The sequence below is a fragment of the Manis pentadactyla genome, chromosome 6 (assembly GCF_030020395.1).
Source record: "Manis pentadactyla isolate mManPen7 chromosome 6, mManPen7.hap1, whole genome shotgun sequence".
Classification (NCBI taxonomy): domain Eukaryota; kingdom Metazoa; phylum Chordata; class Mammalia; order Pholidota; family Manidae; genus Manis; species Manis pentadactyla.
The window spans coordinates 32,838,508-32,855,248 of NC_080024.1; the positions used below are offsets into that span (position 1 = coordinate 32,838,508).

The window sequence follows — 16,741 nt, forward strand, 5'->3', positions numbered from 1 at the left end:
CAGAGAACAGCTTACTTTCAGCAGAACTATGAAAGAGACTGTATGTAACAAACTAAAATTTAAAAGTAAAAGATGCATTTGGTACAAAATAGCACCTGCAGCATGGGAGCACATGATTTAAAAGCAGAATGATGAAAAAGACAGGCAGATTTGTTAAAATTGAGCTCAAAATGAGTAAAAAAGAATGGCAAAACCAAACCTACTAAGAACAAGCAAAGACAGGAGTAAGAGAAGCCTATTTCAACCGAGGCAGCTGGTCATCACACTACAGTGCACTGGTTAGACTATAATATGGCATTTAATTTACAAAAGGGACTCAAAACAGTGAAGGGATGTGAATAATGTAACAAGAGATTCATTCAATATTCAACAGTTACTGAACATTATTCCCAGGATATAACTGTATGGAAGACTGATGAGGGCTTGGGCCCTAACGCACTTTACATAATAGTGTGGGCTTCTCCCTTCTCCCAAGCAAAAGAGGAGACCTGGGAGGGCAAGAGAAAAACCTAAAGGTGAGCAGGATAGTACAAAAGAAAGAACATGAACTTTGAGTCAGATGACCTAAATTCAAATTCTACCTTGACCATTACCTCAGCCTCCGTTTCCTCACCTGTAAAATACAGATGAAAAGGATCATATAACAATCAAATGCGAGAATAAATATAAAAGCATTCTTTTTAAACTGTGTTTATGTAGAATGAGGATCAAATTTCTTCTGCAAGATTCCACAGTAGATGTCCCTAGGGGCAGAGTCAAGATGGCGGCGTGAGGAGGGCAGCAAAAATCTCCTCCCAAAACCATATATATTTTTGAAAATACAACAAATATAACTATTCCTAAAAGAGAGACCATAAGACACAGAACAACAGCCAGACTACATCCATACCTGTGAGAACCCAGCGCCTTGGGAAGGGGGTAAGATACAACTCGCAACCTGGCGGGAACTGAGCGTCCCTGACCCCAGCTCCCGGCAGGAGGAGAGGAGTCAGAGTGCGGAGGGAGAGGGAGCCCAGGACTGCTAAACAACCAGTCCTAGCCATCTGCACTGGAGCGCAGACACACAGAGCGTGGTGTGCTGGATACTAGGGAAACAGGACAGTAAGACCTGTGAGTGGGGGTCCTGCAGCCAGCGCCCCGGTAACAAAAGAGAAGTGAGTGCTCTTTGAAAATCTTAAAGGGACAGGGACCCCAAAGCTGGACAGAAGCATCCCGGCACACTCGGCCCAGTAACTGGGAATCCCAGGGAACTCCAGGTGCTCCAAACCCCTGGGTGGCAGCGCAGCTTGGAGACCTCTCACGGTGATAAACAGACACCCACCTGTTCCCCCTCAGGCGCAACTCTGCCATACCGGTAGCACCCACGCCCACAGCAACCAGGCAGAGCTTCTTCCACAGCGGCTGGGCGAGAATCAAACACCCCATCTGTGCGCAGCTGCCCAGCACAAGCTGCTAGGGGTCGCTGTTCTCCCAGGAGAGGAAGGCCACAAACCAGCAAGAAGGGACGTTCTTCCAGCCTACACACGTGCCAGCTCACCACAACTACCTCTATCGCCATGAAAAGGCAGAAGAATTTGATCCAGACCAAAATCACAGAGTCAACTCCTGATAAGGAGATAGACCTAACCAATCTTCCTGAAAAAGAATTCAAAATAACAGTCATAACCATAATGATGGATCTTCAGAGAAATATGCAAGAGCTAAGGGATGAAGTCCGGAAGGAGATTACAGAAATAAAACAATCTCTGGAAGGACTTAAGAGCAGACTACTTGAGGTGCAAGAGGCCACTGATGGAATAGAAATCAGAGAACAGGAACACAGAGAAGCTGATGAAGAGAGAGATAAAAGGAACTCCAGGAATGAAAGAATATTAAGAGAACTGTGTGACCAATCCAAAAGGAACCAAACCCGCATTATAGGGGTACCAGAAGAAGAGGAGAGAGAAAAAGGGATAGAGAGTGTATTTAAAGAAATAATTGCTGAAAACTTCCCCAAACTACAGGAGGAAATAATCGATCAGACCACGGAAGTACACAGAACTCCTAACAGAAGGGACCCAAGGAGGACAAAACCAAGAGACATAATAATTAAAATGGCAAAGATCAAGGACAAGGACACAGTTTTAAAGGCAGCTAGAGAGAGGAAAAAGGTCACCCACAAAGGAAAACCCATCAGGCTATCATCAGACTTCTCAACAGAAACCTTACAGGCCAGAAGAGAATGGCATGATATACTTAATGCAATGAAACAGAAGGACATTGAACCAAGAATACTGTATCCAGCACAATTATCATTTCAATATGAAGGAGGGATTAAACAATTCCCAGATGAGCAAAAGTTCAGGGAATTTGCCTCCCACAAACCACCTCTACAGGGTATTTTAAAGGGACTGCTCTAGATGGGAGCACTCCTAAGGCTAAACAGATGTCACCACAGAAAACAAAATCACAGCAAAGACAGCAGAATAACCAAATACTAAATAAAGGCAAAAAATAAAATCAACTACCCATAAAAGCAGTACAAGGAAACACAAAGGAGCACAAAATAAAACACACAACATATAAAGAATGCAGGAGAAGGAATAAGAAGGGAGAGAAATAAAGAATCACCACACAGTGTTTACAAAAGTTCAATAAGCGAGTTAAGTTAGAAAGTAAGATACTAAAGAAGCCAACCTTGAACACTTGGTAACCACGAATCTAAAGCCTGCAATGGAAATAAGCACATATCGTTTAATAATCACCCTAAATGTAAATGGATTGAATGCACCAATCAAAAGACACAGAGTAACAGAATGGATAAAAAAGCAAGACCCATCAATATGCTGCTTACAAGAAACTCACCTCAAACCCAAAGACATGCACAGATTAAAAGTCAAGGGATGGAAAAGAGACATTTCATGCAAACAACAGGGAGAAAAAAGCAGGTGTTGCAGTACTAGTATCAAACAAAATAGACTTCAAAACAAAAGAAAGTCACAAGAGATAAAGAAGGACATTATATAATAATAAAGGGCTCAGTTTAACAAGAGGATATAACCATTATAAATATATATGCACCCAACACAGGAGCACCAGCATATGTGAAACAAACACTAACAGAACTAACGGAGGAAATAGAATGCAATGCATTTGTTCTAGGAGACTTCAACACGCCACTAACCTCAAAGGACAGATCCACCAGACAGAAAATAAGTAAGGACACGGAGGTACTGAACAACACACTAGATCAGATGGACCTAATGGACATCTATAGAACTCTACATACAAAAGAAACAGGATACACATTCTTCTCAAGTGCACATGAAACATTCTCCAAAATAGACCACATACTAGGCCACAAAAAGAGCCTCAGTAAATTCAAAAAGACTGAAATTCTACCAACAAAATTCTCAGACCACAGAGGTATAAAACTAGAACTAAATTGTACAAAGAAAGCAAAAAGGCCCACAAACACATGGAGGCTTAACAACATGCTAATAAATAATCAATGGATCAATGATCAAATTAAAATAGAGATCAAGCAATATATGGAAACAAATGACAACAACAACACAAAGCCCCAACTTCTGTGGGACACAGCGAAAGCAGTCTTAAGAGGAAAGTATATAGCAATCCAGGCATACTTAAAGGAAGAACAATCGCAAATAAATAGTCTAACATCACAATTATCGAAACTGGAAAAAGAAGAACAAATGAGGCCTAAAATCAGCAGAAGGAGGGACATAATAGAGATCAGAGAAGAAATAAATAAAATTGAGAAGAATAAAACAATAGAAAAAATCAATGAAACCAAGAGCTGGGTCTTTAAGAAAATAAACAAAATAGATAAGCCTCTAGCCAGACTTATTAAGAGAAAAAGAGAGTCAACACACATCAACAGAATTAGAAACGAGAAAGGAAAAATCACGATAGGCCCCACAGAAATACAAAGAATTATTAGAGAATACTATGAAAACCTATATGCTAACAAGCTGGAAAACCTAGAAGAATTAGACAAACTTCCTAGAAAAATACAAACTTCCAAGACTGACCAGGGAAGAAACACAATATTTAAACAAACAAACCAATAACAAAAGAAATTGAAGTGGTAATCAAAAAACTACCCAAGATCAAAACCCCCGGGCCAGATGTATTTATCTCAGAATTTTATCAGACATATAGAGAAGACATAATATCCATTCTCCTTAAAGTTTTCCAAAAAATAGAAGAGGAGGGAATACTCCCAAACTCATTCTATGAAGCCAAAATCACCCTAATACCAAAACCAGGCAAAGACCCCACCAAAAAAGAAAATTACAGACCAATATCCCTGGTGAACACAGATGCAAAAATACTCAACAAAATATTAGCAAACCAAATTCAAAAATACATCAAAAGGATCATACACCATGACCAAGTGGGATTCATCCCAGGGATGCAAGGATGGTACAACATTCGAAAATCCAGCAACATCATCCACCACATCAACAAAAAGAAGGACAAAAACCACATGATCATCTCCATAGATGCTGAAAAAGCATTCGACAAAATTCGACATCCATTCATGATAAAAACTCTCAACAAAATGGGTATAGAGGCCAGGTACCTCAACATAATAAAGGCCTTATATGATAAACCCACAGCCAACATCATACCGAAGAGCGAGAAGCTGAAAGCTTTTCCTTTGAGATTGGGAACAAGACAGGGATGCCCACTATCCCCACTGTTATTTAACATAGTACTGGAGGTCCTTGCCATGGCAATTAGAAAAAACAAAGAAATACAAGGAACCCAGATTGGTAAAGAAGAAGTTAAACTGCCACTATTTGCAGATGACATGATATTGTACATACAAAACCCTAAAGACTCCACTCCAAAACTACTAGAACTGATATCGGAATACAGCAAAGTTGCAGGATACAAAATTAACACACACAAATCTGTGGCTTTCCTATACACTAACAATGAACCAATAGAAAGAGAAATCAAGAAAACAATTCCATTCACAATTGCACCAAAAGAATAAAATACCTAGAAATAAACCTAACCAAGGAAGTGAAAGACCTATACCCTGAACACTATAAGACACTCTTAATAGAAATTAAAGAGGACACTAACAAATGGAAACTCATCCCATGCTCCTGGCTAGGAAGATCTAATATCATCAAAATGGCCATCCTGCCCAAAGCAATATACAGACTCAATTCAATCCGTATTAAATTACCAACAGCATTCTTCAACGAACTAGAATAAATAGTTCAAAAATTCATATGGAAACACCAAAGACCCCGAATAACCAAAGCAATCCTGAGAAGGAAGAATAAAGTGGGGGAGGGGGGGATTTCGTTCCCCAACTTCAAGCTCTACTACAAAGCCACAGTAATCAAGACAATTTGGTACTGGTGCAAGAACAGACCCACAGACCAGTGGAGCAGAATAGAGACTCCAGACATTAACCCAAACATATATGGTCAATTAATGTACAATAAAGGAGCCATGGATATACAATGGGGAAATGACAGTCTCTTCAACAGATGGTGCTGGCAAAACTAGACAGCTACATGTAAGAGAATGAAACTGGATCACTGTCTAACCCCATACACAAAATTAAATTTGAAATGGATCAAAAACCTGAATGTAAGTCATGAAACCATAAAACTCTTAGGAAAAAACATAGGCAAAAATCTCTTGGACATAAACATGAGCAACTTCTCCATGAACATATCTCCCCAGGCAAGGGAAACAAAAGCAAAAATGAACACGTGGGACTACATCAAGCTGAAAACCTTCTGTACAGCAAAGGATACCATCAATAGAACAAAAACATACCCTACAGTATGGGAGAACATATTCATAAATGACAGATCCGATAAAGGCTTGACATCCAAAATATATAAAGAGCTCACGCACCTCAACAAATAAAAAACAAATAATCCAATTAAAAAATGGGCAGAGGAACTGAACAGACAGTTCTCCAAAACAGAAATACAGATGGCCAACAGACACATGAAAAGATGCTCCACATCGCTAATTATCAGAAAAATGCAAATTAAAACTACAATGAGGTATCACCTCACACCAGTAAGGATGGCTACCATCCAAAAGAAAAACAACAACAAATGTTGGCGAGGCTGTGGAGAAAGGGGAACCCTCTTACACTGCTGGTGGGAATGTAAATTAGTTCAACCATTGTGGAAAGCAGTATGGAGGTTCCTCAAAATGCTCAAAACAGACTTACCATTTGACCCAGGAATTCCACTCCTAGGAATTTACCCTAAGAACGCAGCAATCAAGTTTGAAAAAGCAGATGCACCCCTATGTTTATCGCAGCACTATTTACAAGAGCCAAGAATTGGAAGCAACCTAAATGTCCATCAGTAGGTGAATGGATAAAGAAGATGTGGTACATATACACAATGGAATATTAGTCAGCCATAAGAAGAGGGCAAATCCTACCATTTACAGCAACATGGATGGAGCTGGAGGGTATTATGCTCAGTGAAATAAGCCAACTGGAGAAAGAGAAATACCAAATGATTTCACTCATATGTGGAGTATAAGAACAAAGGAAAAACTTTAGGAACAAAACAGCAGCGGAATCACAGAACCCAAGAATGGACTAACAGGTACCAAAGGGAAAGGGACTGGGGAGGATGGGTGGGTAGGGAGGGATAAGGGGGGGAAGAAGAAGGGGCATATTAAGATTAGCATGCATAATGGGGGGGGGGGTGGGAGAAAGGGGAGGGCTGTACAACACAGAGAAGACAAGTAGTGATTCTACAACATTTTGCTATGCTGATGGACAGTGACTGTAAAGGGGCTTATAGGGGGACCTGGTATAGGGGAGAGCCTAGTAAACATAATATTCTTCATGTAAGTGTAGATTAATGATAACAAAAAAGAAAAGAAAGAAAGAAAAGGGGGATTACTCCCTGATAGGATAAAACTAACTATAAATCAACGATTAATGCATGCTTTAAATATCCTTAATTTTGATCACTTAAAGGGTGTCAGATGATCAGCTATGGAGGTACATTTTTCTGATAATATTCCTTTCTTTTAAAAAAAAAAAAAAAGCAGTTCCTGTGTGGTGACCTCCAATGAGTTCTACACAATGGTATAAAGGGCATATCAAAGTGTGGGCAAAGGGTCTGTTTGTGCTTATACAGAGGATCAAAGCCTAATTGGGCTACCCCGAAAATGAACTAAGATACGATATGAAGAAGAACTTCCAACATCAGCACTCTCTGGAAGAGTCATACCAGAAGATGATCATCAAAAAACCTCAACAAAGATCCAGGCACTGCTACAGTTGTAGCTGCATTCATCCCACCGGTTCCTGGACTTGCCATGGGAATGAGGAAGGAGATATCTAAGCTGGCCTGTGCATACAGTAAAACAACAAATTTGACTGGATCTATACTGTTGGAACTCAACCAAGAATTAGGAGAAGTGCAAGTTGTTGCGCTCCAAAATCTTACAACTACAGACTATTTACTGTTAAAAGAACATATGGGATGTGAACAGTTACCAGGAATGGGTTGTTTTAATTTGTCTGATTTCTCTCAGACTGTTCAAGTTCAGTTGGACAATAGCCATCATATCATAGATAAATTTTCACAAATGCCTAGGATGCCTAACTGGTTTTCTTGGTTTCACTGGAGATGGCTGGTAAATATAGGTCTGCTTTGGTTATGTAACTTTATTCCTATTATGTTAATGTGTGTGCGCAATTTAATTAGTAGTTTAAAACCTATACATGTTTAAGTTACTCTACAAGAAGATATGTCAAAGAAATAATCAATCTTCCCAGGTTTTCTTCCGTCTGCTACTTCTATAGCTTTTCTTCTTCCTTCCTAATTACAACCCTTAAATAGAATTTGTGCCTCATATCGAATTTACCAAGTATCATAATTCTTCCAAGTGATAAAGATACCTCAAGACAAATGCTGGGCATAGAAACCACAGGGCATAAATCTGTAAAGAAGTAAAAAGCTAACCTTTTCAAACAATATTGCTTCTCTCACTTACCAACTTTACATTTCCCTGTATGGCCCCGGAAGATGACTGGTTAGCCAGAGACGGGTAAGATTCCTCAAGGGAGGAACAACCTAAGACAGGCACAGTTGCAGGGGGGCCATCAGGTGAGAAATTGGGGATCAACAGAGGTGAGGCTTAGAACCTCACCCCCCGTTTTGAGAGAAATCTTCTGTATCCGTGGATGTTTTATTGCCCGTGTCTAGCTTGGATTAACACTTAGTCTATAGGCACAGACCTGATCATCTACATGTGCTCTCTTACAACACTAAACTATGTTTTCTACCTTTATCTTGCATCTACCTACCACTTCAGTATTTTATTTAAAAAATAATAATAATAATAATAAGGGAGAAATGTGGGATTCACATATAAATCAAGTATAAAAATCAAACGAATATTCATATTTGACCTGTTTATAGTTCATAATGTGTGATCAAAACCTAAAGTTTTTGTGATGACTGTCCTTGTACTGTTCACCATGTAAGAACTTATTCACTATGTAAGAATTTGTTCACCATGTAAGAACTTGTTCGTTATGCTTCAGAAGATTGGAGACTGTTGAGAATTAGGCTTGGGGTGGATTAATGATTGTGCATTGAGCATTGAGTCCCCTATACAGAATTTTATTGTTGTTAACAACCATTTGATCAATAAATATGAGCGATGCCTTCTCAAAAAAAAAAAAGTAAATAATCCAATTAAAAAATGGGCAGAGGAGCTAATCAGACAGTTCTCCAAAGAAGAAATTCAGATGGGCAGCAGACACATGAAAAGATGCTCCACATTGCTAGTTATCAGGGAAATGCAAATTAAAACCACAATGAGATATCACCTCACACCAGTAAGGATGGCTACCATCCAAAAGACAAACAAAAACATATGTTAGCAAGGTTGTGGAGAAAGGGGAACCCTCCTACACTGCTGGTGGGAATGTAAATTAGTTCAACCACTATGGAAAGCAGTATGAAGGTTCCTAAAAAAGCTCAAAATGGAAATACCATTTGACCCAGGAATTCCACTTTCAGGAATTTACCCTAAGAATGCAGTAGCCCAGTTTGAAAAAGACATATGCACCCCTATGTTTATCGCAGCACTATTTACAATAGCCAAGAAATGGAAGCAACCTAAGTGTCCATCAATAGATGAATGGATAAAGATGTGGTACATATACACAATGGAATATTATTCAGCCATAAGAAGAAAACAAATCCTACCATTTGCAACAACATGGATGGAGCTAGAGGGTATTATGCTCAGTGAAATAAGCCAAGTGGAGAAAGACAAATACCAAATGATTTCACTCATCTGTGGAGTATAAGAACAAAGAAAAACTGAAGGAACAAAACAGCAGCAGAATCACAGAACCCAAGAATGGGCTAACAGTTGCCAAAGGGAAAGGGACTGGGGAGGATGGGAGGGAAGGGAGGGATAAGGGCGGGGAAAAAGAAAGGGGGAATTACGATTAGCATGTATAATGTGGGGTGGGTGCATGGGGAGGGCTGTGCAATACAGAAAAGACATGTAGTGATTCTACAGCATCTAACTACGCTGATGGACAGTGACCAGAATGGGGTTTGTGGAGGGGACTTGCTGAAGGGGGGAGTCCAGTAAACATAATGTTCTTCATGTAACTGTAAATTAATGATAACAAAATTAAAAAAAAAAAAGATTCCACAGGATATGTCAGGGTTTCACCAAAAGGTGGTAGCCATGACAGAGTTCAGCTCCATAAAATTCAGGGCTTATCACAGATGGCACAGGGTCTGCCCCCTAACATTAGAGGTGATCATACATAGCCTCTTGGCAAAAATCTAGAAAGTTAATAAATCACATCCACAATAGTCATAAGAGTTTAATATTTGCTCTTATCCTCTCTGGGGAAGCAGCAAAAATAATGATTATGTATAGTATTAAACATGTGACAGATTAATATTTCTTATGCAACTGGTCTCTGGATCAGTTGTACCAGTTATAACTGGGTCAATCTGTCCAAGACCCAGTTTTCCCACCACAGATTTGGTGTGAGAATTGAGTATGATAGTATAACTGCCTAACACAAAGCAGTTTCAAACATGTCAATTCCCTTTTCCTTTGCCATTTATAAATGCTGTTCATATACTCAATTTTCAATTATTTACTATTCATAGAGCAAGGATATCTTATTAAAGAAGGAAATACTGTTCACCACATTAGTTTTAAAAGCAAATAATTACTAGCACATTCAAAAAGATTGTGTTCAGAAAAATTAAGTTCTATGACTTTATATGAAAACCATGTACTCATAAAAAAAAGGAACATAAGATACAGTATTACCAACCTTGCATGCATTTTTCTATTCACTCAACAAATAGTGCTAACCACCTATCATGTGCCAGTCATTTGTAACTAAAGGCTTTTTCTCTGTAATTTAAATTCTTATTAGATACTTTCTGCAGAATACAAAAGAAAATCTAACCTGGATTCTGGCTATAAAAAGGTCCCCCATTCATCTGATTCTGAAGGCTTGTTTGTGAAGTTATGGAAGGCGGACGTCTATAGGGCAACGAGCCCCCTATTGTTGGGGGAGTATGGCGAGAGGCAGGTCTATTCATGCTGTAGAACTGAACAGGATGACCTGAAAAATGGATAGAACATAAATTTATCATTAAAACAAAATCACCTCAGACAATGAAATACTTTTAGTACAATGTTCAGTCTTAATAAGATCACTGAAAATAACTTTTAGCTAATTTAATTGCTATCTGACAAACATAATGCAAGGTGACAATTATTGCTCAGATAACATTACATCAAAGTGCAAAAGTAGGAAAAGATAAATAAAATTGTGATTAAGTTTGGAAAAGCTACCTCTAAACAGATTACCAATTAGCATCATGATTTTATTAAATTAATAATTTGATATGGTTTCAAAATCATCACAATTAATTAAAATTTATGGCACACTTTCTACCCCCACCAAAATACAGTCACTAAACACTGAAAACTAAACTCAACAAGTTAAGAATCACATTTGGGAAAGCAAAAAAAAAAAATGTGTGACACACAGTCTAACTCCAAAACAATAATAATAGTAGCAGTAGTAGTGAACTTGACACAAGCAACAGGCTTAAAGGAAAACAAAATATTTCATCAAAAGGTCAAGTGATATTGATTCCAAATCAAACATGTCTTTATTCAATCAAAAATAACTATCTCAAAAGTTAGATTATTTTGTCTTAAAATTAGAGTTTAAGAAATTTAAAATTATACAAAAAGCAAATCAAAATATATCTCATTTTAAATATCATTCTTGAACTTGTACATAATTTATCAGCAATTTCACTGTATTTTACTGAGGGTACTTCAACAGCTAATGCCAACTGAAGACACTCTTTCTTAATCCCATTTCCCAAAGCAATCCAATTTCTAAATATTATCTTGACTCCACTCCCACTTCAAATCCTCAGCTGAGGACCTACTGTCACAGACAGACCGAGCCCCAGAGCACCTACAAGAGATCACTCCAGTGGGCAGGAAATAAAAGGAGGCAAGAGAGGGAGGGAGAAGAGAAGAGGAGGAGGGAGGACAAGGGGATGAGGAATGAGGTGGCAAAGGAAAAGGGGCAGTGGGGGAAGAGAGGGGGGAGGAACAATGGAAAAAAACACCTGACAAATTTTTTCATCTTATCCATGATTGTAAAATGGTCTTATATAACTATAACTGGTCTTGAGGAACTCCATAAATATATCAAACTTGGATTCAAATGAAGAATATAATAAAGGCACTCAAGATCTGCCATACCATTGAATCTTCTTATATATAATAGTACCAAAACCTAAAAATCAATTGTTATATAAAAATCTTGAGTATTCAAGCTTAAACATAATCTACTGTTAAGTGTCTGTAACCATGATAAAAAAAGCAATGTAAAAACATAAGCTAATATGAAATAAGCCAGGCAGAGAAGGACAAATACGAAATGATTTCACTCATTTGTGGAGTATAAAAACAAAGCAAAACAGAAGGAATAAAACAGCAGCAGACTCACAGACACCAAGAAGGGACTAGTGGTTACCGAAGGGGAGGAGATGAGGGGGGTGGGTGTGGAGGGAGAAGGGGATTAAGGGGCACTGCAGTTCACAATCACAATATAGGTAGGTCACAGGCACAGAGAATACAATTAATGACTCTGTAACATCTTACTATGTTCATAGACAGTGACCGCACTGGAGGGGGTGATGACTTCATAATATGGGCGAACACTGAACCACTGTGTTGTATATGTGAAACCACCATAAGACTGTATATCAATGTACTTTAATAAAAGTAAATAAATAAAATAAATAAATGTTAAAAAATAATCTAATAAACTTATTTAAAAGGTGTATTTTGTCATTTGAATCACCAGAGACAAATATATTTTTGGCATTTTAGTAATTAATCTGTAACAAACTAATACAAACCTAGGACCTTCAAGTTAAAAATATCTGAAAGTTAACACCATTATGAATTTTATATAGTTGGATCCAGTCTAAAATATCATGTTATATGTTAAGTCCACAGTGATGCTGCATAGAGTTTGTAAATATGACACCAAAAAGCACAATCCATAAAAGAAAAAAATCACTCAACTAGACTTAATCAAAATGAAGAACTTCTGCTCTTTGAGAGTACACCATTAAGAGAATGAAAAGATAAGTCACAAAATGAGGAAAATATTTGCAACTCACATAACTGGCAAAGGACTTGTATTCATAATATAAAAGAACCCAATGATAAGAATACAACCCTATTTAAAGATGTAAGGGAGAGCAAAACATTTCAACAGACATTTCACCAGTGAAGATACACAGAGGGCAAAGAAACACATGAAAAGATGTCCTACGTCATTAGTCATCAGGGAAATGCAAATCAAAACCAAGGAGAAACACATGGGAAATGGCTAAAGTTAAAAAAAAAAAAACCTGACCTGACAAAATAAAGTGCTAAAGTGCTAACAACAACTATTCAGAGCAACTGCTGGTGGGGCTACAAAACTTTACAGCCACTTTTGAAAACAATTTGACAGAATCTTATAATAAAGTCAAAGATTCATTTACCACACAAACCAGCAACGCAACGCATTCCCTAGGTATTTACCCAAATGAAATGAAAACCTACACTGACATTACAGTCTGTGTGTGAATGTTAATGGCAATTTTATTCATAATCAATCACCCAAAATGGAAATAATCCAAACATCCCTCAACTGGGGAAGAGATAAACAAACTGTGGCACACCCATACAATAGGACACTACTCAGTAATAAAAAGGAACAAAATGATGAAACATGCAACAACATGGATAAATCTCAAATGCACTGTGCCAAAAAGCCAGACCCAAAAGGCTACATGTCAAATGCTTCTTTTACATGATATCCTTACCAAAGCAAAACTTTATAGAGAGACAGAAAAGAGATGAAGCGGTTGCTGGGGGCTAGAAGTGAAAGTGAAGGACTGTCTACAAACAGGGAACATGGAGGAAATCTGGGGATGACAGGACTGTTGTACATCTTGATTGTAGTTGTGGTTACATCACCGTACATATTTGTCAAAACTCACAGAAATACACACTAAAAAGCGTGAATTTTACTGTACATAATTATACTTTAATAGAAAGAAAAGAAAAAGGTACTTGGTGATTCAAAGACACTGTATAAAAGAGATTATATTGATATAAATTGTTAAGGCATTTACCTTGCTGTTTGTAAAAAAAAAAAACCTTTAATTATCCAGTCATACAACAAATGTTTATTCAGCACAGGCTATGAATCAACACCTACTATTAAATAATAAGTTACCAAGATGCTGATTCTCAGGTGAGAGTGAATAATCCTTTCTGACCTACAACCAATTTCAAGATGAATTCTTTACTGATGCAGGAGCATAGATTCTTATATTTATCTAGCCAGTCTGGCTTAACAGAGTTGTATATGGATGAAAGAACAGACCATTACTCACTGTAGAAAGCATCTCTTAAAGGAGTGGTATCACAGTATCTATCCCATACAATACCATCCAAAATTCATTTTAGCTAAAATTGTCTTATAAAACATTTATACATCTGGATACAGCAGCAGACCTGAATACAAGTTCTATGAAATATATGGCAAATTAAGATGATGTATGTCCGAACACATACATTTTTATCTTAGATAAGAACTTGTTTACTAACCTGGTACTAATGACTATTAACTTTTCAAATATATTTTATTTTATAGCAATTGAACCTTTTTCTTCTTCCCCACCGAAACAGATTTGAGGTTGCCATCTTAAAACACTAAAACACCAATCTTAAATTACACTTAGACCTGAAATTATCTTATAGTCATTTTTTGTTGAAATATAGTTTATATATAATATTAAATGGGTTTCAGATGAAGAGTGATTCAACAATTAAACACATTACTAAATGCTCACCATAGTAAGTGTAGTTACCATCTGTCACCATACAGATATTACAGTATTATTCTATATAAGCTATATTCCCTATGCTATACTTCCCAACCCTGTCACTATTTTATAATTTGCAGTTTGTACCTTTTTATGCCTATTTCACCTGTCCCCCATATTCTTCCCATGGCAACCAACCGTCCATTCTGTGTGTATATGAGTCTATTTGTTTTGTCTGTCCTGTTTTTCAGATTCCACATATAAGTGAAACCATATGGTATTCAACATCCTCTGACTTATTTCACTTAGCATTATGCCTTCTGGGTCCATCCATGTTATTACAAATGGTAAAATTTATTTCCTTTTTATTGCTGAATAATATTCCATTGTACATATGTACCATATCTTCTTTATTCATTCATCTATCAATGGACATTTAGGTTGCTTCCATATCTTGGCTATTAAAATAATGCTGCAATAAACATAGGAGTGCAAACATGTTTTTAAATTAATGACTTTGTTTTCCTCAGGTAAATACCCAGAAGTGGAATTGCTGGATTATATGATATTTCTATTTTAGTTTTTTGAGAAGCCTCCATACTGCTTTCCATAGTGGATACACCAATTTGCAATCCTGCCAATTATGAGAGAGCTCCCTTTTCTACACATTCTCACCAAGATTTGTTATTTCTTGTCTTGTTGATACTAGCCATTCTGATCAATCTAAGGTGATATCTCACCGTGGTTTTGATTTACATTTCCCTGATTAAAGCTGTTGAGCATCTTTTCATGTGTCTGTTGGCCATCTGTATTTCTTCTTTGGAAAAATGTTTATTCAGATCCTATGCCCATTTTTTAATTGGGTTAACTGTATCTTTGGTGCCGAGTTGTAAAGTTCTCTATGTGTTTTGGATCCTTTCTGGGCCTACAACCAATTTACTGATGCAGGAGCACAGATTCTTATATTTATCTAGCCAGTCTGGCTTAACAGAGTTGTATATGGATGAAAGAACAGACCATTACTCACTGTAGAAAGCTCTTAAAGGAGTGGTATCACAGTATCTATTCCATACAACACCATCCAAAATCCATTTTAGCTAAAATTGTCTTATAAAACATTTAAACATCTGGATACAGCAGCAGACCTGAATATAATTTAATTGGAAGTATGATTTGAAAATTTCTTCTCCCATAGAGTAGGTTTGTATGATTTGAAAATTTCTTCTCCTGTAGAGTAGGCTGCTTTTCTGTTTTGTTAATAGTTTCCTTTGCTATGCAGCAAAGCTTTCTAGTTTGATAGAACCCCATTTGTTCATTTTTGCTTTTATTTCCCTTGCCTGGAGAAACATATCCAGAAAAAAATTACTAATGCTAATATTGAAGAGTTTAGTGCCTATGTTTTCTTCTTAGAGTTTTATGGTTTCAGGTCTTATATTTAAGTCTTCAATCCATTTCAAGTTTATTTTTGTGGATGATGGAAGACTGTGATCAAGTTTCATTCTTTTGCATGTAGCTGTCCAGGTTCCCCAACACCATTTACTGAAGAGACTATCTCTTCCCCATTATATATTCTTGCCTCCTTTGTCATATAATTTACCATATAAGCATGGGTTTATTTCTGGGCTCTCTATTCTGTTCCACTGATCTCCACATCACCTCTTGGGCCATTACTATATAGTTTTGATAACTGTAGCTTTGCAGTATAGTTAATGAGGGAGTCTGATAACCCAGCTTTGTTCTTCTTTCTAAACTTGAAATACTTAAAAAGTCCATTGTCTATGTTTTCTAATACAGCTATATGAAGCAAGAGATTGTTATTGTAGACTTATACTTTCAAACTGTTACATGAAATATTTTATATAAAATACACCTTAATAAAACTCTTAGAAAAGAACATAGGCAAAAATCTTTTGATATAAGCACGAGCAACTTCTTCATGAACATATCTCCCCAGGCAAGGGAAACAAAAGCAAAAATGAACAAGTGGCACTATATCAAGATGAAAAGCTTCTGTACAGCAAAGGACACCACCAATAGAACAAAAAGGCATCCTACAATATGAGAGAATATATTCATAAATGATGGATCTGATAAAGGGTTGACATCCAAAATATATAAAGAGCTCACGCATCTCAACAAACAAAAAGCAAATAATCTAATTAAAAAATGGGCAGAGGAGCTGAACAGACAGTTCTCCAAAGGAGAAATTCAGATGGCCAACAGACACACGAAAAGATGCTCCACATTGCTAGTCATCAGAGAAATGCAAATTAAAACCACAATGAGATATCACCTCACACGAGTAAGGA

At 37.2% G+C, this 16,741-nt stretch overlaps 1 protein-coding gene across 31 annotated transcripts in view; it reads right to left on the bottom strand.

The window, feature by feature from the left end:
• The window catches only part of ABI2 (abl interactor 2), a 163,373-nt gene that overhangs the window by 68,263 nt on the left and 78,369 nt on the right, over positions 1–16,741 (bottom strand). For all 31 annotated transcript variants that reach the window (XM_057503670.1, XM_036928038.2, XM_036928040.2 and 28 more), the window contains one exon: positions 10,478–10,636. In XM_057503670.1, coding sequence (XP_057359653.1) covers positions 10,478–10,636 — 159 coding nt within the window. The remainder of the gene's footprint in view (positions 1–10,477; positions 10,637–16,741) is intronic.